Source organism: Gymnoscopelus microlampas (genome assembly GCF_963454915.1).
Source record: "Gymnoscopelus microlampas genome assembly, chromosome: 5".
Lineage (NCBI taxonomy): Eukaryota > Metazoa > Chordata > Actinopteri > Myctophiformes > Myctophidae > Gymnoscopelus > Gymnoscopelus microlampas.
In genome coordinates, this window is record NC_139942.1 from 47,970,720 (window position 1) to 47,993,881 (window position 23,162).

The window sequence follows — 23,162 nt, forward strand, 5'->3', positions numbered from 1 at the left end:
ATGGAGTGTCTGTGAGGAGAATTACTAAGATATACAAACAGCCAATGTATGTCAAATTATACGAGTTATTCTCAACCTTTGGAATGTCAAGGTCCTCCATTGATACAGTATGCATTTATGTTACTTGACTCCCATTTGATATTAGCCTATTTCTCAGAGTAACAGACAGACCTGAAAGTCCTGGGCCTGTTTGATACTACATGGAGTTATTCAGTGACGTCAGTGTGATGTCATTGTCTCACTGAATATCTAAGGCTTTCTACCTGCCGTGTTAGTCATGTGTTTGGATGAAGCTTTTTTTCCATGTAGTTTCGCTTAGTTCCTGTGTGTAAAGGCAGAACACACAACTCTGAACTCAAACATGAGCTTCACAGTCGAGCAGAGAGGAAACCTCAACACCACCAGTTACCGTCTGTTTTTCAGAGACACCGACGGCAAGTACATCTCACCATTCCATGACATACCGATGTACGCCGATGAGGGCCGGAACCTCTTCAACATGGTGGTCGAGATACCAAGATGGACCAACGCCAAGATGGAGATCGCTACAAAAGAAGCTCTGAACCCAATAAAGCAAGACGTGAAGAAGGGTAAAGTGTGTTACGTCGCAAACGTGTTCCCACACAAAGGCTACATGTGGAACTACGGAGCGATACCACAGACGTGGGAAGATCCCGGACACAAAGACGGAGACACCGACTGCTGTGGCGACAACGACCCGATCGATGTCTGTGAGATCGGGACCAGGGTGTGTTCCCGTGGCGAGGTCATCGTGGTGAAGGTTCTTGGTGTTTTGGCCATGATCGATGAGGGCGAGACCGACTGGAAAGTCATTGCCGTCAACGTAGAAGACCCTGAAGCCAGCAGCTTGAACAGCATTAGCGACGTTCAGAGACTGAAACCCGGCTACCTGGAGGCCACGGTCGACTGGTTCACGAGGTACAAGGTTCCAGATGGGAAAGCAGAGAACCGGTTTGCCTTCGACGGAGAGTTCAGAGACAGGGACTTTGCCGTCGAGACGATCAAGAACACTCACAGGTTTTGGGAAGCCCTCGTCTCCCAACGGACCGATGCTGCTGGAGGGTTGAGCTGTAAGAACACACGTGTGTCATCTGGTGAAAGTCCTTTCTGCTGCTCAGAGGACGAGGCCAAAGCCGTTGTTGACGAGACGAGTCCTCGTGGATCAGAAGACCCCATCCCCTCAGCAGTCCACCAATGGTTCTACTATGAGAGGAAGAAGTAACACAAGAGCTACTGTACCTTACATCAGTGGTTCCAGGGGGTCCCCCAGGAAAATTAGTTAACATAGTCACAATCATTTTAACCACTTAGCTTTGGCTATTCAAAAATAGCAGATGTACAAGCTCAGAGTGCGGCGCTGATCTGCTATTTAAAAAACATCGAATAGCAAAAGTATAATATTGCTGCAAGCAGCGATAATACGGGGCCAGTGAGAGAGAGACAGACAGACATGGAAACTGGAGAGAGAGAGAGAGAGAGAGAGAGAGAGAGAGAGAGAGAGAGAGATGGAAACTGGAGAGAGAGAGAGAGAGAGAGAGAGAGAGAGAGAGAGAGAGAGCCATGGAAACGGAATAGATTGAAGAGAGACATGGAAACGGAATAGATTGATGAGAGAGAGAGATATGGAAACAGAATGGATAGATTGGACATCTCAACCTATTGCCATTAACAGGAATCAAACTCTCAACCTTCGGACTAGGATAAGGATAATTCCTATTAACAGGTCGTTCATGAAAGTCCTTGTGGTCTTGTTTCCAATGAGAACCTGTGAGCAATTAGGGGTTAAGAGTCTTGCTCAAGGACAAATTTAATTTCATCGATGCATATGCAGGGATGGCCTGGAATCGAACCTGGGGCAACCAGGGCCTCTGGTTCCCTAGGCGTGCTCACTAACCACCCAGCTATGGCCGCCCCATGATAGGCTAGTAGGCTGCAACACTACCTATAGTGCTATAGCTTTGTCCAGGCTGATGTTGTCTGTTGAAGATCATAAACTCTTGCCTTCTGTCATGAACCAAGCCAACACTAAGATCACTCGTTCACAAACCATTTACCAATAGAGAAATTGTATGTCTCCTCGCTACCGAAAACAGTGAAAGCAGCCGATCTACAAGCTCAGAAACACGTTGCTATCTGAAAAGTTTTGAGATTGTAGATCGGCTATTTTCAGAATGAAGTATGTCATACGTTGAAAAAACGTACTCTCAAATAAGCATTTCAGGTTATCTTTACCATTTGCACATGAATTCATTGATACAGTCATGTTGTTTGCAATTCAACTTAAATTAAGTCTGCATCAAGTGAGGCTTGAACTGGCAACCTTGAGATTGTGAGGCATTCATTTAAGGGAGACGCCATTGGCCCAACAGACAAGTAATTGTGAAAAAGGAGATCACACAGATGATACAGTTTCACGCAAATAGCTGAAAAATCCTGGGTTTAAGTGTTTTTCAAACTGCTCAAAATTGCGGACAATCTAAGGGCGGAGCTTACTGGTCAAAGCGATAGATGTGTTCCTCATGAGTCAAGGCACAAGTGTAAGCAAGTTTCACAACTTTCGGCCAAGCGAGGCATGACTTTTGCCTGTTTAAAGTCTGCCTTTTCAAAAAATTGCTATAGCGCCCCCTTTTGGCCAATTGGAGTGAGATTGGTTTCAGTGATATTTGGAATGACCCTGTACATTTCTGCAAAGTTTCAAAGAAATGTGAGTCTGCATGTATGTTTTAGGCACAGATGAATAATTTTCATAAAACTGTAATAGTTAAAATCTATCTCCTCCTGGGATTTTTGAGCAATCTGCACGAAACGTTTAACACTTGAACTTTGGACCTCTGCCTACAAAAATTTCCAACGGATTTTCCATAAGTGAAAAAATGCAGAAGTTAGGAGCCAATGACTGTTTTTCATATAATTCAAAATGGTGGAAGATCTAAAGGTCAGAGGTCAAAAGTCAGAGTGTGAAAGTTGTTCAGCATGAGGAGACACATATGTGTATCCAAGTTTCATGGCTGTAGGTCAAACAGGGCATGAGTTGTACCTGGTCAAAGTTGGCATATTCAATTGAGTGCTATAGCGCCACCTTTGGACGAAAGATTGTGAGAATTATTTTTTGATCGTTTTTCATGACCATCTACCATATGGCCGAGTTTCGTAAAAAGCGACAGCGCGGTTCAGCCAGAACTGCGAAAAGTGGCAGAAGTGACAGAATACTGCCAATAACAATACAGTTCCAGAGCAGAGCTCTGGCCCCGTAAAATTAAGTCTGCATCAAGTGAGGCTTGAACTGGCGACCCTGAGATTGTGAGGCCTTCATTTAAGGGAGACGCCATTGGCCCAACAGATAAGTAACTGTGAAAAAGGAGATCACACAGATGATACAGTTTCACGCAAATAGCTGAAAAATCCTGGGTTTAAGTGTTTTTCAAACTGCTCAAAATTGCGGACAATCTAAGGGCGGAGCTTACTGGTCAAAGCGATAGATGTGTTCCTCATGAGTCAAGGCACATGTGTAAGCAAGTTTCACGACTTTCGGCCAAACGAGGCATGACTTATGCCTGTTTAAAGTCTGCCTTTTCAAAAAATTGCTATAGCGCCCCCTTTTGGCCAATTGGAGTGAGATTGGTTTCAGTGATATTTGGAATGACCCTGTACATTTCTGCCAAGTTTCAAAGAAATGTGAGTCTGCATGTATGTTTTAGGCACAGATGAATAATTTTCATAAAACTGTAATAAATTAGTTAAAATCTATCTCCTCCTGGGATTTTTGAGCAATCTGCACGAAACATTTTACACATGAACTTTGGACCACTGCCTACAAAAAATTCCAACGGATTTTCCATAAGTGAAAAAATGCAGAAGTTAGGAGCCAATGACTGTTTTTCATATAATTCAAAATGGTGGGCGATCTAAACGTCAAAGGTCAAAAGTCAGACCATGAAAGTTGTCGGGCATGAAGAGACGCATGTGCGTATCGAAGTTTCATGGTTGTAGGTCAAACAGGGCATGAGTTGTACCTGTTCAAAGTTGGCACTTTCAATTGAGTGCTATAGCGCCACCCTTTGACGAATGAGTGTGAGAATTATTTCTTGGTAGTTTTTCATGAGCATCTACCATATGGCCGAGTTTCGTAAAAAGCGTATGCACGGTTAAGCCAGAACTGGCAAAAACAAGTATTTTTCAAACTGCTCAAAATTGCGGAAAATCTAAGGGCGGAGCTTAATGGTCAAATCGATACGTGTGTTCCTCATGAGTCAAGGCACATGTGTAAGCAAGTTTCACGACTTTCGGCCAAACGAGGCATGACTTATGCCTGTTTAAAGTCTGCCTTTTCAAAAGATTGCTGTAGCGCCCCCTTTTGGCCAATTGGAGTAAGATTGGTTTCAGTGATATTTGGAATGACCCTGTACATTTCTGCAAAGTTTCAAAGAAATGTGAGTCTGCATGTATGTTTTAGGCACAGATGAATAATTTTCTTTAAACTGTAATAGTTAAAATCTATCTCCTCCTGGGATTTTTGAGCAATCTGCACGAAACGTTTAGCACTTGAACCTTGGACCACTGCCTACAAAAAATTCCAACGGATTTTCCATAAGTGAAAAAATGCAGAAGTTAGGAGCCAATGACTGTTTTTCATATAATTCAAAATGGTGGGAGATCTAAAGGTCAGAGGTCAAAAGTCAGAGTGTGAAAGTTGTTCAGCATGAGGAGACGCATATGTGTATCCAAGTTTCATGGCTGTAGGTCAAACAGGGCATGAGTTGTACCTGGTCAAAGTTGGCATTTTCAATTGAGTGCTATAGCGCCACCTTTGGACGAAAGATTGTGAAAATTATTTTTTGATCGTTTTTCATGACCATCTACCATATGGCCGAGTTTCGTAAAAAGCGACAGCGCGGTTCAGCCAGAACTGCGAAAAGTGGCAGAAGTGACAGAATACTGCCAATAACAATACGGTTACAGAGCAGAGCTCTGTCCCCGTAAAAACCCCCCCTATGAAATCTATTAAAAATGAAAATTGGGGAGCCAGCCTCCAAACCCCTAAAATACATAGAAATCTATGCATTTTGGAACAGTTATAACTATAACACAAAATAATACAAACACAACAGGTCTTACACCTGCATTACACTTAATGTACCATGACACATATGCATGGCCATACACGGTCATATCGGTCGGATAAGTTCCGAACAACTCGATGGCAGGCGCCACACTCCCTCGAGTCCTTGCCGATGCGCCAAGATTGAAGTTGAACCATGAAACTTCCATACACATATGCAGTTGGAATCATTTGCTTTGTCTCAATTTCAATCTATTCCGTTTCCATGTATTATTGTGCTATTATTGCACTTTGCTTTTTTTGTCTGTCTGTCTGTGTCTATCACTTTGTCTGTCTGTGTCTATCACTTTGTCTGTCTGTGTCTATCACTTTGTCTGTCTGTGTCTATCACTTTGTCTGTCTATCACTTTGTCTGTCTGTCTGTTGGTGATAAAATGTAACACTTCTGTAACTTAGTCATACTTCTCTTTTTTATCTTTTGTCTTCAGTTTTCTCCCATAAAGTGAACAAATATGTTGCCTGTGCAGTACCATACTGTATGGTTTGCGAAACAGACCTAAATTTTACAATTTACAACTTAGGCATTTAGCAGATGCTCTAAAATAAATCCAGAGTGATTTACAATAAACACGGTAAACACGTATATCAAATGCATAGAGACAGTGTAGTGCCTCAGTAATAGGATCATAGGTCAACAAAGAACCTAGCATCAGTCTAAACAGTGCAATATCAAAAAAGAAATGATCTGTACATTAAAACTATACAAACTATAGGAAATTACATTATTAATGAGGCATATTAAAAACATACAGAGGAAGGTTGAAAAGGTGTTGAAATGGTCCTTTAATAATAACATTGTTTCAATGTATATGCAATGTATAGTTGAAACAATGTTGATGCAATTCTACATTCTTTCAATGTTGATCATATCATAGTGGAATCAAGGTTGATTCATTGTCAGGATTGATTGAAAATTCAATGTTCTTTCCATGTTGATCATAGCGAGCACTTTCTGGGTCTCTATCACTCTGTCTGTCTGTCTGTCTGTCTGTCTGTCTGTCTGTCTCTCTCTATCCGTCCGTCTGTCCGTCCGTCTCTCTGTCTGTTTTTTTAAAATGTATTCCTCAGCAACGAGCATGTACATATTACAACACCAACAAGTAAAAAAACAAGTTAGTCAGACTCATTTTATATCACAGTCAATTCTAATGTAAAGCAACGCACCTGTCTGTGGTAGATAGATAGGTACAGGCTGCCCTCTAGTGGCACACAACTAAAACTACAACATCAGTGATCAGTGAGAATAAAGGTTTACGCTACTCTATAAATCTATAAATATATATTGAGGCGTTGTGAGCTTGAAGATCGGCTGTTTTGAAAATGTTTGCCTCTTTCTTATATCATTTGACAATTTGGCCAATTAATGTTTTTTTTTTTACTTTGTTGATTATTGTTGATGCAGTGATAGTGTTTTTCTTTCCTCTCTTACTTTTTTGGAGGTATTAAAAAGGTCTTTTAAGTCCTTAAATTGTCACTTCACTGACATCTGGGGACCCCCCTGTAAGTGCCGTTATTAAAATAAAAACTATAAAAATACTAAAATTGCTAAAATACAGAAAATTAATGGTCATTAAGTTCCTAATTTCATGATATAAATAAATATTTTGCGTCATAATTGATTTCATGTAAGGTTAAAAATGAAAAACATGATGTGATTAAACTTTCTGAACAAAAGTTCCCTGTCTGTCAGTAGCACTATAGACTAGCCCTGAAATATGACTGTCATACCTGAGCTCTATCAGATGGTACAAAAAATATTGTCATCATAATTTCTACGTTTTAAAATAAAGGCATGGCCAGTATCATGTCGTTATCATGTCAGTATCATGGTCAGTATCACGTCAGTATCATGGTTAGTATCATGTCAGTATCATGTCAGTATCATAATCAGTATCACGTCAGTATCATGGTCAATATCACGTGTATATCATTATGGTCAGTATCATGTCAGTATCATGTCATCATGTCAGTATCATGGTCAGTATCACGTCATTATCATGGTCAGTATCATGTGAATATCATCATGGTCAGTATCACGTCAGTATCATGGTCAGTATCATGTCATTATCATGGTCAGTATCATGTGAATATCATCATGGTCAGTATCACGTCAGTATCATGTCACTTGCGCCCTTTGCGCTCCAAGCCCTCTTGATATGTAGAAGTTGGTTTGGAGTAGTGCACAGCATGGTTTTATAGAAAAAGAATGGAAGTTCTATATATTAAAAACGGGTGTATTTCTATGAACCAATCATTAAAACAAACAAACAAACAAACATACAAACACTGGGGTCCAGTGTAGGTAGTCAGGTTGAGCCTGGTTTTGTCTTTTTTTTCTTCTGATTCTTCTGAGATCTGCACTAGTTTTTCTGCTGGCAGGAATGGAAGGTGCATGACCTCTCCAGATCTAGTGGATAAGGAGAAAATAGAATTTAGGATAAAATAGAATTTAGAATATCATTGTGCATTTTTCTGTGCGTGAGTTTTTTTCCCACTATTTTAGAATAATTTAAAAAAGGAACGGTCTACAAAGTTTTCCACCTGACAGCAACGATGATGATGATGACGTACGGGAACCACTGCCCTAAACTACTAATGCAAACAGTGTGAGCTTCGGCCGGGCCGGCCACAGACTCTGGAACACCTTGGACCTAGGATTTGTTTTCGTCACATTCTTTGGAAGTTTTTACTAATGTTTTTCTCCCTGGCCTGTTTTTAGCCCTCCTTTTATACTCCAATTGTGTAATGTTTTTATTTGTTTTTTATTTATTTTCTTGTTGTTGTTTTTCATTTGACCATGTACAGTACAGCGCTTTAGCCGACCTTGGTCGTTGTAAGTGTAGATGCTTAATAAATAAAGTTTGAGTTGAGAAGTTTAACCAATAACCATTTTAACTGTATTTCATACTTCGGCTATTCAAACATAGCCAATGTACAAGCTCACAACTCTAGCTTTGAAAGATTGTGAAAAAATGTGGAATACGGGGTTTTTAACGGTTAACAACACAAATCTTCTCTTATGGGGGTCCCTGGCAAAACATCTTTTCAGATGGGGGTCTGCAGCCAAATACAGTATGGGAATTAAAAGTGTATAATACTTGTAGTTAAAAAAAATGCAGTAATCTCTGGCATTTCTTTATCCATACTTGGGGCGGCCATAGCTGAGTGGTTAGTGAGCCCGCCTAGGGAGCCAGAGGCCCTGGTTGCCCCAGGTACAATTCCAGGCCAGGCCAGCAAATGTGTCTATGAAATTAAATTTGTCCCTGAGCAAGACTCTTAACCCTTCACCCCTCACAGGCCCTCATTGGAAATAAGACCGCAAGGACTTTCATGAACGGACCTGTTAAAGGAATTATCCTTATCCTTATACTGTAATACCAACCGGATGCAGTGCCAGCACACTGCCTGAGGGAGTTCATGGCAGTCATGTAGTCAGGTCCCAGGAATCCCTCAAAGCTTGTACCAGTTGGTACCTGCTGGAGGCACTTGGTGCTGCTCTTGAAAAGAGCTCCTTCAGACTGGAACATTCTGAACGAGGCATCGGTGCCGTTGGTACCAAACTTGGCCTGAACAGAAACAACAAGGTTGTTAGTCTTTTCTACATTTTCATACATTTTCAAAACAGTTAACCCATTCAATCCGGGAACGCATCTGTGTGTCATTTTAAGATTTCTTTGGGCTATTCAAAAATAGCAGATCTACAAGCTCATAGCGTGGCACCGAGTGCCGCGCTATGAGCTTGTAGATCTGCAATTTTTTGTAAAAAGAAAATGTGAAAATGTGTTCAAATCTTTGAATATGTATATAGATTTTGAGTCTTTGCTTCTGGGGGGTCCCTGGAACAAAACATTTTAGATTTGGGGACCGCGGACAAATTCCTATCATTTTGGGGGTCCTTGAAATGAAAAAGTTTAAGAACCACTGATAAATAACAATATAAGAAAAAAAAACTTTTAGGATTTAGAAGACATTTGTAGAATCCCCAGAAAAAATAAGATTTGAGTTACAAATGTTTACAAAGATTTGCACAAAGATTTGAACAAAATGTTCAAGATCTTTCAAAAATAGCAGATCTACAAGCTCATAGCGTGGCACTCAGTGCCGCGCTATGAGCTTGTAGATCTGCTATTTTTGAACAGCCAAAGTATAATATAATGGTTAAAGTGGTTACACAGATGCGTTCCCGGTCTCAATTAGTTTAAAAAAACAGCCGTTCTAAATGCAAACACCAGGTGTGCTACCACCACCAACCTGCTGGAAGAGGAGCACGCGCACCACATCATCACGTGTCTCTGGACGGGTCACCACGGCGTGAGCGGGGACCTTGGCCAGGTTGCAAGAGGCGTAGTCAGAGATGCGGACGGCTGTGTCGCTCCCAGGACAGATCAGCCTGTAGTCTTCAGACAAGATATTCTGAGCCCATGTGGGACGGTTGCCTTGAGAAGAGAAATGTTTTTTTTAAAGGAAACTCAAGGTACTGTACATCATAGGTTAGGTCACATGAAAGAATTCAGTTCAATCTCTGGAGGGGCAAAGAGAAGAATATTATTTTATTTAAAAAATGTATAATAATCACCATGATCATAATAATGTATTTATTTATTTACGTATTTAAGTTTATTGTGCCAGTTTAACCTGCCCTTCCCTATTATTGTGCATGTCATTATTGTTGAAAAGAATAAAACATTCGAAATAAAACAAATATTTTCAAACATTTTCAAAAAAATAACATATGCAGATATAGCAGATATGTTTGGGAGAAGCCCTGCATGAATGTGGGGAGTATTTACCATCACTGAGTCCTGGGACAGTGGTGTGTTTGATGAAGGCAACATCTCCAGCACCCTCAGCAAGACATCTATGGCATTAACAATAGAAAGTGTACAATATATTTAAGCTCTATTATGTCATTTATTTTGTCCAATATGTATCGTAAGAGTATGTTAATACAATACAACGTATTCAATTGGGGTGGTTGTATATGGTCACCTGTTGTCATTTTTTGGTTTGTGCTGACGTAAGCAAATGTAAAATTGTGTTTGTTTGTTTGTTTTTGGTAACAAAAAAAAAACATTTAAAATTTCAGTTTGACTTTATACAGGTCAAAACTGCCCTGGCGCCCCCTACCTCAAAGCCCCGTCATAGCCGTAGTAGCGCTCTTCACGACTGGCTTGGCATTTAGCATGTCCCTCAGCATTACTGCCAATACACTGCTGACACAGGTGAGAGCCTTCAGCAGATCCAGGAGCACAGCCGCTACTGAAGAACTTAGCTTAAGAGAGGAGAAGTCACTCAGTCTGTGGCCGAGTAGATCTTGATCTCCAGGCTTTTATTTTTTTTTATTTTTAGTGGCCGAGAGATCAACCACTGTCTCACAATTTAACACTTTAAAAGTAAAGCTCTAGCACACGGCATCCTTAGCTAACCATAAGAGTTTCATTCATGAATTAATTGAGTAAGCAAGTAATACATTGAATTAAAAGGGTATAGGTAAGTGAAACAAAACGTTTTTTTTTGTTAAAAGGTTAAAGCACTAGTATATTCTGATGGTAATCATTGCTACAGAGTGTATGTTCAGTAACAGGGGTCTCCCCATCTCTCCAGCTCTTTAATAATCAGAAAATACATTGTCAGGTAGGTGACAAAATGTCAGCCAATCCGGAGAGAGTAGCACTTTATCAGCTTAAATTTTATAGTGTTCCAGTTCCAATTTTGTCTGCTCATTTCCTTGTGTCATCACTTGAATGAATTTCCTGTTTAATAAAGGAGCATTGCTATGTTCTATAGCAATGAGTACTATCAGCATATAGAGCTATTTAACACTTGCGTCATTTCCAGGGGGTGTACTTGTCAAGCTGCCTCACGCTACAGAAACAGCTTTACTTTTTGTGTTGATGTCCTCATTGGGGAATCTTAGATGGCTTCATATAAGAACTGTGTTCCAAAAATAAATTTTACTCATACAGATGTGCCACTTCAAAACTTCACACGTTACTGTTCATTCCCTGAAAGGGCACTGAAAATGCATTTTTTCCTCCCTGTTCTGCCCTTAAAAAGGCACTGTTTTGTCACTACACACCCCCGTTTTTCCCTTCAACAGACATCCATATACATGAGAACAAAAGAATGTGTGTTGCAGAAGGCGTCAGACTCATTATGAGGCGAAAGGTGATTTGAAGAGGTCCTTGACCAGTTGCTCAAATTAATTAGCATCATAAAAGCAGTGATCATCAAAATATTTCAGCATTTTAAATGCCCTTCTTTGTCCCTCTTATTGCCCTGGGAATCCCCTGAAAATTTACTGTCTTGGCGATGGCAGGACATTTGAAGTTTTGAAATGGCACATCTGTATGGATATGAAGTATCGACTAAAGGTGTATATGTACACATTTACCCAAAGAGTAACACAATATAAACACTAGAAACGAGTCAAACAACCCAAGACTACATTTCCCTGCTGTAGGGACAGTGATATCAGACCCGGGAGTAGTAGTTCTTAAGACTTTTAAGGCAGAATTAATTCCATTTTCGCCAGAAACAGGCTGTATCAAATATGAATGAATATCATAAACGATGCAGAGCCACCCCCCTGACAAAAACGCCAGGGTGGTGTGTTTATGTTTGGAACACAGTTCTTATATGACGTGATCTAAGATTCCCAAATGGGGATTTCAACACAAAAAATAAAGCCACGAGGCGAGGCTTACTTGGTTACTTACCTAACCTAAGAAAATCACTTTCCCTACCTTTAACAATAAAATGTGTATTTATTTATTCAAATTAATCAATAACATCAGATGTAGTATTATTGCTGGGTGCAATCAGTGGCAGTGTCAGAAAGTAGCTTTCACAGTTATCTCTAGACAGCATTGCAGTGTATTGTGGTGTATGTTCACAGTTTTCCAGCAAAAGTAGTAGTATGAAAAATATCGAAAATGTTGAAACAAATCTTCTCTTCTGGGGGGGTACCTGGCACAAAACGTTTTCAGATGGGTGGGTCCGCGGCCAAATATATATCAATTTGGGTGTCCTTGACACAAAAAACTTTGAGAACCACTGGTGTAAGATGACAATTCCACAACATGCTTACTGAAGTTACAGTTGCCAACGCGTTGATGGATGTGGCCCATGGGGATGTTCCAGCCGGCAGTTTTGCCACGGCCAGTGTGGCAGGACCTCTTGCCCTCCAGGTTGGCCCAGGTCACCCCAGACGTAGCCTTCACCACGGCTACAGCGTAGTAAGAGGAGGCTGATGCTGTGGGTGAAGGATTAGACAGACTAATGTTAGCCAAAGAAACGTGTGGTGCAAAATGTTGATTAGTTACAGACTGGACATTGTGACCTAAAGGTTGTGCTAGCTAGAGCGTTGGTTCTCAAAGTGGGGTACGTGGACCCCCAGGGGTACTTGAGGGGGTTCCAGGGGGTACCCAGCAAAATGTGTTAATATAGCATCAGAATAATTATGACCTTTTATGCTTTGGCTATTCAAAAATAGCAGATATACAAGCTCATAGCGCGGCACCGAGTGCCGCGCTATGAGCTTGTAGATCTGCTATTTTTGAAAAATCTTGAAAATTTGTGCAAATCTTTGAATATATATCTTTTAAAGAGAACATTTGTAACTCAAATCTTTGCTTGTGGGGGTCCCTGGAACAACATATTTTTAGATGGGGGTCCGCGGCCAAATACATATCATTTTGGGGGTCCTTGACATGAAAAAGTTTGAGAACCACTGAGCTAGAGGACACCAAATGAGCGTGACGCATTGTACATGTGCAGAGCACGTTCTGTCAGGGAACTCAGTGCAGTTGCTGCTGGCCGACCATTGGTCGGTCTCAGCTCCATGCTTCTGTTCTCAACCAATCACATACTCGCTTCATAATAGAGCATCCTATTTAAATGGGGACGTTGCATTGCTCATTCCTTGCTAGCCGTTTGCTACTGGCAACTGCTGTCTGTCTGTGCCACCTGTCGTTTTGGATCTTTTATGCACTGGGGGATTCGGAGTCCCTATTGGTCAGGAGATGTAATGTGCTTTCTCAGAGTACCTAAAAGCAGATCCAGTTCATCGCCAAACCAAAATAAATGTATTGCTCATTTTACATTCAATAAAAAAAATGTTTATCCATTCATGAGATTCATCATCATCAGTTGCTGACTGAAAGTCAGTTGGGTTCATCCTCTGGGGAGCATTAAGGTGCACAGCAAATTATACATATTTTTGGGGACGGACTGACATTAGCACCTTCACTACAAAATAAATAAATAAAGTAGTAGTACAGAAAGGTCTACACTACAGTACTCACCACCATTGTGGTCACTGCATTGTCCTGTCAGGAGGGCCAGAGATGTAAACAATATTATTGTTGACATAGAAGACATAGAAGATAATCATATTAGTATACACAGTACAGTATACAGTACAGTATGTGCGCAAGTGGAAATGTCACACTGGTTTTCCTAGACTTGAAGGACTTCAGTTTCACCTTAAACTGCCATCATCACACAAACCCTGACAGACGAACTGTCACTACTTGGATCTTTGTGCAACAGTAACAGGGGTCTCCCCGTCTCTCCAAAATACATTTTCCAGATGGGTTGAAAAATTCAGGAGAGAGTATTCATCAGCTTCAAATTTATAGCTGTTGTTTTGAAATGTATCTGAGACTATAGAGCTATTAAACACATATTTTAACAAAAAAAAGTTATTATTCTTAGATTGGTATCACTCACAATGAAAACTAATTTTCAAGGTTTTAAAGATGTATTTATTTTTACGTTTTCTTTTATATTATTATAGTATGTTGACAATGATCTGGGGTCCCACTTGCAATACCCTCATTGTTTCTGTTCTACAGCATCGGTTCTCAAAGTGGGGTTCGGGTAGTCACCGGGGACCCCTAGTGGTGCTGGGGGGGGGGGGTTCTTGGGGGTCCCCAACAAAAGTAGTTAATGTAGCATCACAATCATTTAATCACTTTATCCATTTATTATGTGGCTATTAAAAAATAACAGATCTACAAGATCTACAATCACTTAGCGAGCTTGTGCATCTACTATTTTTTGAAAATATTTGAAAAATATCAAAAATGTTTGGAATATTTTGAATAATTTAGATTTATTTTTAAACATAAATCTTCTCTTCTGGGCGGTACCTGCATCATACTGCTCTACCATGACAGGGATCAGACCAGTGTTTTACCTTCATCATACTGCTCCACCATGACAGGGATAAGACCACATTTTCCAGCTGTGTAGACATGTCCTCCGTCCATGGCCATGGCATCTGCCTCGTTCCTCTAGGAAGCAGACAGGAGAATGCAGTCACATGATTCTTTATGTGTTTATGTTCCTCTAGGAAGCAGATCTGAGGCCATGGTTCTCCGCAGGAAACCGATGGATTGTGCACTCCAAGTAGGGAATGAGCCTTTGCCCCAGGTGATGGAGTTTAAGTATCTCGGGGTCTTGTTCACGAGTGAGGGGAGGACAGAGCAGGAGATCAGTCGGAGAATCGGAGCTGCAGGAGCGGTATTGCAGTCGCTGTATCGCACTGTTGTGACAAAAAGAGAGCTGAGCCAGAGGGCAAAGCTCTCAGTCTACTGAGCAATCTTCGTTCCTACTCTCACCAATGGTCATGAGTGTTGGGCAGGAGGAGTAGGACGAAGGCCCTACGTCTTCCCGGTGGGGGCTCCTCACTGGCAGGTGTGTCAGTAGCATACAACGGCAGTGACAAACACAGAACTGTGTGTGGGGAGGAATTAATTGGCAAAACAAATACATTGGGGATAGAAGGGGGGAACAAAATGATTGGCTACTCTAAAAAAAGAAAGACAAAAAAAAGACAAAAAAGAAAGGAGCCAGCTTAGGTGGTTCGGGCATCTAGTACGGATGCCTCCCGAGTGTCTCCCTAGGGAGGTCCTCGCTGCACTGGGCTGCACACCCTGTTGCAGACCAAGGACCAGATGGGGGGATTACATCTCCAAGCTTTGGAACGCTCAATGGAAATGCTCAATTGCGAAGTTGCTGGAGGTAAATGTAAATTCGAAATTCACCGCCGTTGTTTTTCCATTTTCTCCTTTCTACAGTGTTTGTATTTGTTGATTACATGTATTATTGTGTAAATGTGTTAAGTTATGCTGATGAATTGAATACATAGGACCACAATGGAAACAAGTCCCCAGGACTTTTTTTTTGTGTTTTCCATTTAGCATGTGTTGTTTACATTTCTGACTAATAAAGTATTCAATCAATAAAAAACGAAAAAAGACCAAGCTTGTAAGTGTTTTACCAGTATCATCTTCACACAGTCGTCCACCGTGGGGGCGCTCTGACATTTAATCAAGGTGATGCCATGCACCAGGTCGCTGGCGCTCCACGAGTGGCATGTTTCATTCTGCCCCTGCCCCACGGCACACCACCTGATGGCACCACGTCTTGAAGTGACATCGGTTGACTCTGAAAAGCAAAGGAATAAAAAGGAAACAATTAAATAATCTGTCGCCGTCTGGCAGAAACCTCTGATCTCCATATTCTAACATCTAACTCGATCACACTACAGCGTCACACAAAAGCATCAAAAGTAGCAGATCCACAAGCTTGAAACGCGGCGCGAAGCGACGCGTTTCAAGCTTGTGGATCTGCTACTTTTGCTGGTTTTGAATCTGAATCCTGAAAAGTAACAGTTTTGAGGTTTCCACTCGACAGAGACGAATTTCAACTAGAAGTGGCGTTCAGTGGAGTGCAAATGGAGGTACATTAACTATAGCATAATCGTGATGAATATAAATGACAACAGCAGACCCCATGTTTGTTCACATTGACATAATTATATAATCAAGTAGGTGGAGCAGGCAGCCAAAGTGACAAAGCGAACCAGCTAATCAGTCAGTCTATGAAAGTAATACAAACTAGACAATTTTGAGAAATTGCAAAGTGTGGTTGGCGAAGTTGTGGGTTACAGCCGTCAAGACCAGAGGAATCCGTGGAGGAGAAGAAATTGACTCTTATTAGCCCGCGGACCCCCATTTGAAAAGATATGCCAGGGACCCCAATAAGAGATGGTTTATATGGCTTTCTAGCAGTGATTCTCAACCATTTTAATGTCAAGGACCCCCAGTTTGACATGTATTAGGCTACGGGCCCCCATTTAATGGCATTTATACCTCTTGGACCCGAATTTATATTATAAAATCAATGTTAATTTAACTCTGAGAGTGTACAAATGGAACCAAATGGACCCTAACGGGTCCTTTTGGTTCCATTTGTACACTCTCAGAGTTACACAACTATAAGGGTCCATTTGGTTCCTATCCATCATTTAGCTGGGGACCCCCTGGAACCGCCTCAAGTACCCCTGGGGGTCCCCGTACCCCAATTTGAGAACCAATGGACTAGAGTAGCAAGAATTTTAAGAAAATGCAATGGGGAAAATTTTGGTTGCATCATGAACCGAGGAATCCATGCAGGGGAGCATACACCTGCTCGCACGCACGCACGCACGCACGCACGCACCCACGCACCCACGCACGCACGGGTGAAAACACGCTGGCCCCGATCTTCAGCCTGACATAGATGATCGTACACGTTTCTATGTGCGTGCGTGCGTGCGTGCGTGCGTGCGTGCGTGCGTGCGTGCGTCTAATATCACACTTACTTTTGTTCAGGGAACGGATGATGCTCATGTACTCAGCGCCCAGATACACGAAGGCATCCGTGTCAGCTGGCAGCTTCACCAGGCTCTGTGTGGAGTCCTTGAACATCAGGTCCTTGCCTGAGTCGTACGCACTAGAGGAGAACAGGTCGAACACCTGCAAGGCACAAAGCAACTCAATAGTTATTTAGTGGTTCTCAAACTTTTCCATGTCAAGGACCCCCAAAACTGGGGACTGCTCAGTGTTATTCCTCCTGGATCTTAGCTCCGCTTTTGATACAGTTGATTAATTGAGAGATTAGAGCACTGGGTGGGTATGAAGGAGGTGGCACTGGACTGGCTTAGCTCTTACCTTACGGGCCGGATCTTTGCAGTCACAATCGGAGAGGCCTCCTCCTCTCGGGCCCCCTTCACATGCGGGGTCCCACAGGGATCAATCCTAGGCCCACTGCTGTTCTCCATATGCTCCCCATTGGTAACATTATTCGCAACATAAACTTTCACTGCTATGCTGACGATACACAGCTTTACATTCCTCTCAAACCTGGTTCAGGAAATATGTCACCCCTTCTGGTCTGTCTCTCCGACATTAAACACTGGATGACCCAAAATTTCCTTCAGCTAATTGAGTCTAAATCAGAGATCATTTTATTTGCCCCCCCTAGCTCAACCCTCTCCCTCCATTCACAACTTGGTTCCCTTTCCGCAAATATCACACCTGCTGCCCTTAATCTGGGCGTGATTTTTGACTCCGACCTCTCTTTTAACAGACAAGTAACAACAGTCCAATCCTGTTACTTTCAGCTGAGGAACATTGCAAAAATCAAGTCATTCCTGTCAGCCCCAACCTCGAAAAGGTCATTCATGCCCTCATATCATCACGCTTTGACTACTGTAACTCCCTCTACTCCGGCCTTAGCAAGAAAGTCACATCCCGCCTGCAACTGATACAGAACTCTGCTGCTATATTGCTTACTAATACAAAGAAACAGAACCATATCACACCCATACTAGCTGCCCGACCGAAACAATATTTATATGTGTGTTTGCCAGCTATGTCTTACTTTGGCAGCTGAGGTGAGTTCAGTGTAGATGAAGGCGGACATCACTGGGTCGTCCGTGCGGGTGACCACAGCATGGGCCGGCACTCTGGCCAGATGACAGCTCTTGTAGCTGTCAATGCTGGCTCTGCTGCCGTCCTTACACAGCAACTCATAGCTGTCCTTCACTTCATCTGAATAAATCATCACCCATTCATTATTTAGAATAGAAATAGAGATGTTTTTTTTGTGTGCCTTGTGTATATAAATCAATATTAACGCTGCAGTTATTTCATATCAGTGTAGAACATGTTGTAATACTCACCAGGAACAGTGGTGTGTTTGACAAAGGCCACGTCTCCACTTCCGTCCACCAGGCACCTGTATGAGACGATTACAATTTACAATTTATTTTAGGCATTTAGCAGACGTTCTTATCCGGAGCTAATTACTAGTGTGAGATCGGAATAAGCATGAGTGAACGTCCTTACACATCGGCTGCGTTTATTATTTTGCGAATATTTCACACAACTGCTGTCTGTGTCATGAGTACATCCACACAGAATGTGAAGTGTAACGATAAAGTGACATCATTTATTTTAGAAAAAGAGGTTGATTTTAGACCACGAATGAATGAGGCATCTGCAAATTAATAGTTTGATGTGAAATATTGGCAGATACATTTTTGGTTTATTATTTGTTAGGCTTCCAGGTGTGTAAGCATGAACAATCAATCACACAGGATCTGACAGGAAATGGGGAGAGAAATGGGGAGTGACACGCAGCAAAGGTCGTCGGGATCGGGACTCGAATGTTATGAAAATGACAAGAGCAAACTGACCTGCGCTTTCCTAATGATTTGCTAGAATAGATTTACTAATAAGCCTGCTTTGTGCGTGCTATCCACTGAAGGCCCCAGAGAGGGAGGGTTTGAGCTCTCCCTTACTCCCTTGACCTTGTTTATGGCTTTCTGAGATAACTCGGGTCAACTGAATCCTGACACTCACCCTCGCAGTGGTGGCCACTTCTGACCACTCAACAGTGGAGCGCCGATGGCCTAGTGGTCATGGTGCCTACCAAAGTATAGACGAATCCACAGACGCGCTGCCTGTAGGCTGCCATTGCTGCGGTGTCGCGTCCGCGGAGCGTTGACACCGCAGCAATGGCTGCGCGCAGGGCAGCGCTCCGTGGATTCGTCTATAGGCTCTGATGCAGCCTGACAGTGGGTCGCAGGTTCGATCCCCGAACCCAGCGGCCTTTGCTGCATGTCACTCCCTGTCTCTCTCTCCCCGTTTCCTGTCAGTCTTCACTGTACTATCCGAATTAAGACAGAAAAGCTAAAACAAAAACATCTACAGTAAGTGGTCAGATGGGTGAGCCACGAACGCCTTCAAGATTTGAGATTTTTCTTCATCCACAAAAGGTTGATGCACATGTTACAATGAGGAGGGAGATAAACTCACTGGAATGCCCCTGCATAGCCGTAGTAAGGGTTGGACGGTGAGCGATCACAGTTTGGCTCGTTGGATGAGGCCTGGCTGGGACACTGCTGACACAGCTTGGGAAACGTGACAGGGTCAGCTCCTGGTGCACAGCTGGCCGAGAAGAAATTACTCACCGCTAGAAAGCCAGAATAATCAGTCATGTTTAATTTATGAAACACTGACATTACTGCTATACAGTGTCTTAATCATTGATAATGTACGCATCTCTTTAACACAGTGTTTAATCATTGATAATGTACGCATCTCTTTAACACAGTGTCTAGGTCATGGGTGGGCAACATTAATGATGGAGAGGGCCACTATATTTCCACACTCACTCCAGAGGGCCACATTGCAGACTGTATCTTAACATTTTTCGTAAATGAATGCCATATTTCCATTAGTTTCCACCCATTCTATTCTATATCCACATGTCACACAAAAGTAGCAAAAATAACAGATCTACAAGCTCAAAATGCGTCGCAGCGCGATGCGTTTTGAGCTTGTAGATCAGCTATTTTTGAATTAGAATCCTGAAAAGTAACATTTTTATTTAATTTCAAATGCATTTAGTTATACTTATGTTAACTTTATGAACAAGTATATTGGACATGAAAAAGACTACAATTTTAATACTAGTCATTAAGCTACTAATATAGACTGAAGTAATTAAAGCGGGTCAGGTTTGCATGTTTGGAATTGTAACAGCTGAAATCAATAACATATCAGTGTTCCGATGTTAACCTGCGGGGCCGCATTAAGTGAAGGTGGGGGCCGCATGTGGCCCCTGGGCCGCCAGTTGCCCATGTATGGTCTAGGTAATCATTGATAAATGTATGTAACACCAATGGAACCTTGGATTTACCACCACAGCATTATTTTTGGAGGAACCCCCCCCCAAAAAAACATGAGCTGCACGTAGGGCTCATAGGCTTGTTTAACCCATTAGGACCTGAGGCCGATTCTACAAATGCCTTCTACATCATTGTTCTCAAACTTTTTCGTGCCAACGACCCCCAAATTGATATGTATTTGGCCCTGGACCTCCATCTGCTATTGTTGAGAACCACTGTTCTAAATCCTAAGAGTTTTTCAAAAATCTCTCCTGGTGGCGCTATAACAGGCCGATGTGAAAACTTTGGTTCTGCTCTGGCATCCAGGGAGGAGCGTGTGCAGAGTGTCACACAGTTAGGGCCAGCGGTGCCAGAGACTAGCTGTACACAGACAGACGGACGAACACACAAGGACGGATGGACAGGGGGGGGGCGAAAACATAGTCTCGGCCACGCCTTTGGACTGGCGGAGACAATACCGGAAACAAGACCGCAAGGACTTTCATGAACGACCTGTTAAAAGGAATTATCCTTATCCTTATAACTACTGGTCATTGTTGTGTTTTATCCTTGATAGTTTGTACTCTTGTCATTTTGTGTGGTTGACTTTCAAATCAATCAAATAAACATAAAAAAACTCACCCTCTTCCAAAGGTTTCTTGTCCACGCCGGCCCACTGGATCCCATTGTCTCCCAGGGTGAGCAGAGTTCCTATGGGAATGTTCCAGCCGGCAGACTTTCCCAGTCCAGTGTGGCAGGACCTCTTTCCTCTCAGCTCATTGATGCTGAAGTTGGAGCTCTTCTTTACCACAGCCAGAGCATAGTAACAGGTGTCTGAGCCTGCATGGTCCAATACAGAGGGAACAGGATTTAGAAAGGGAAAATTGTCATTCTACTACTCTGCCACCAAAATGTGGAATGTGGACACCATCCCTTAAAAATGTGGATCACTGGCTTCTTTCAAAACAGGCCTGAAAGGAGACCACAAGGGGAGGTAAACGCAATTTTCCCATTTTGACTGATTAAGTATTAAATCAATCAATCAATAACATTTAACCAAAATGGTGTCCCTATTTTGGGGCACGTTATTATAGGCAACACATTGTATGAAATCAAAAATAACAATTCAGAAATGAATTCAAAATATTAAAAAATAAAACATTTTCACAATTTTCAATAATAGCACAATTAGCATATCTACAAGCTCACGATGCGTTGGAACTTGACATGTTAAGAGCTTGTAGTTTGCCTTTTTGCTCTATTCGGGTTCGCCCAATGACACAAGGGCTTAAGTGGTCCGGGGACCCCCAGGGGTCCTTGGGGGTGTTCCAGCAAAAGTAGTTAATATAGCATCACAATCATTTTTACCACTTTATCCATTTATACGTTGGCTATTCAAAAACAGCAGATCAACAAACTCACAACGCGTCACTTCGTGCCTCTCTGCGAGCTTGTACATCTGCTATTTTTGAAGATCTACACAATGGGGGGTCCGTGGCCAAATACATATCAATTTGGGGGTCGTTGACATGAAAATGTTTTGAGAACCACCGGTTGAACCACAGGTTAAAGTGATAATAACAACAATCTAGCCATAATTAGGAGAAATAGATGCTGCATCAGTTACAATATGCATCTAACCTGGGCCATAGTCCTCAGCGATAATGGGGTGCAGGTTGTAGTTAGTCATTCCAGCTGTGTAGATGTCTCCTCCATCCAGAGTGATGGCATCTGCTTCATTGTTCTGTCAAAAACACATCTTTATCATCTTGCTACTAAACAACATTTGCACATTTTGCAGAGGCCTGGTAGCTCTCTCTTGACACCAACATTCCCAGTGTAGTTTTGGAATTAAATGGTCAAACATTGTTGTTCCTTGTTTGCCTTGGTCAGTTATGTAGAAATGTGTAGAAATGTGCACACAAAAAAACTTGATTGTGTCCTTATTATGTTATTGGCAGTAATTCAATTAAATTCAAGTAATTCAAATTGTATGTCCTACCCAGGATTCGAACCTGCATCTCCTATACTCCCAGAACAATCTAGACTATCACTCATCCAAGAGACAATACCTGGCTTGGCCAGGGGAGATTGCGATTATGAGCTTCAGGCAGGCAGTACTACTTGTCAACCAGTAGGTGTCCTTCCCATCATCAGGGTCTCAATGGATGAGCAGTGACATCAACCACATCCAACATCCAGTTTTAACACTATAGCGTTCTCACCTTAATTGCCTCGATGCATTCAAGAGTGTTGTTTTTCTGTACACAGGAGACGGTAAAGTGGTCTTCTACATTTAGGAATGTACATTTCAAGTATTCCTGGTGGGATTTCACACACCATCTGATGCTTGGACCTGTGGTTCGAGCGCGGGGAACGTAACCCTTGCATCCAGCCGCAGATGTAAATGCTGTGGATAAAGGATAAAAATGTTAAAAACATAATTATAAGTTATATTATTTGTATTGAAAGAAACGTAACCACTTTAACGCTAGCGTCCCCATTCTGGGGCAAACATCCGCCGAGAGTACAGCCGATCTATGAGACGAAGAGATTTGGTGTCAATGGAGGGGGAAAAAAGAGCAGGCTTCGTTGAGACCCCTGGGGGACACCGTTCAACAAACCATGCAGGGTTTAAGTGGTTAACAACTTTAACCCCTGCTGTCCCTGTTTCGGGCATGTTGGCAGACTTGGCACGGACACGCTCACAACACATCGTGATGCAACGTGTTATTGTGAACTTGTACATTTGCTATTTTCGAATAGCCAAAGTATAAATAGACCTGTCACAATCATTACATAATCACCTAATCGCAATGATTTGAGATAATCGCAAATATGTTTGCATAATCGTCATAATCGTTTCCATGTCAGAATATTTTTAAACATTTTCAAAAATAGTGGAAATGGCAGATCTACAAGCTCACAACACATCACGGCGCAAAACGTTGTGAGCTAAAAGTTTAACAGTTATTAAACATGTCAAGTCGTTTCTTTGTACATTTCATATATTTT

General features: G+C 42.0%; 2 protein-coding genes across 2 annotated transcripts; one reads left to right on the forward strand and one right to left on the reverse strand.

Moving 5' to 3' along the window:
• Window positions 1-361: 361 nt before the first annotated feature.
• On the forward strand, window positions 362-1,243 carry LOC311045141 (inorganic pyrophosphatase-like; the record flags this gene model as incomplete). The annotated part of the gene is made up of 1 exon (XM_084056951.1): window positions 362-1,243. The coding sequence occupies one exon, from the start codon at window positions 362-364 to the stop codon at window positions 1,241-1,243; it is 882 nt and encodes a 293-aa protein (XP_083913077.1).
• A 5,963-nt stretch (window positions 1,244-7,206) lies between these two features.
• Window positions 7,207-22,456, reverse strand: LOC311045401 (serotransferrin-like). Its single transcript, XM_084057249.1, has 16 exons — window positions 22,373-22,456; window positions 21,789-21,891; window positions 20,790-20,987; window positions 19,294-19,450; window positions 18,156-18,211; window positions 17,855-18,024; window positions 16,794-16,947; window positions 15,429-15,595; window positions 14,343-14,439; window positions 13,447-13,470; window positions 12,231-12,395; window positions 10,268-10,412; window positions 9,931-9,998; window positions 9,392-9,576; window positions 8,523-8,706; window positions 7,207-7,547 (listed from the first exon to the last, which is right to left on the reverse strand). Exons 2-16 carry the CDS (start codon window positions 21,835-21,837, stop codon window positions 7,501-7,503), a joined length of 1,866 nt encoding a protein of 621 aa, XP_083913375.1. The 5' UTR covers window positions 21,838-21,891; window positions 22,373-22,456; the 3' UTR covers window positions 7,207-7,500.
• Between the last annotated feature and the right edge of the window lie 706 nt (window positions 22,457-23,162).

Excerpts from the sequence above, each read along its gene's own strand:
- LOC311045401 (XM_084057249.1), bottom strand. The coding sequence starts at position 21,837 with ATGACTAACTACAACCTGCACCCCATTATCGCTGAGGACTATGGCCCA. Across the intron at positions 9,999-10,267 it reads GGCTATGACGGGGCTTTGAG|ATGTCTTGCTGAGGGTGCTG; the intron begins GTAGGGGGCGCC and ends TTAATGCCATAG. Across the intron at positions 7,548-8,522 it reads GTGTGCTGGCACTGCATCCG|ATCTGGAGAGGTCATGCACC; the intron begins GTTGGTATTACA and ends CTTATCCACTAG.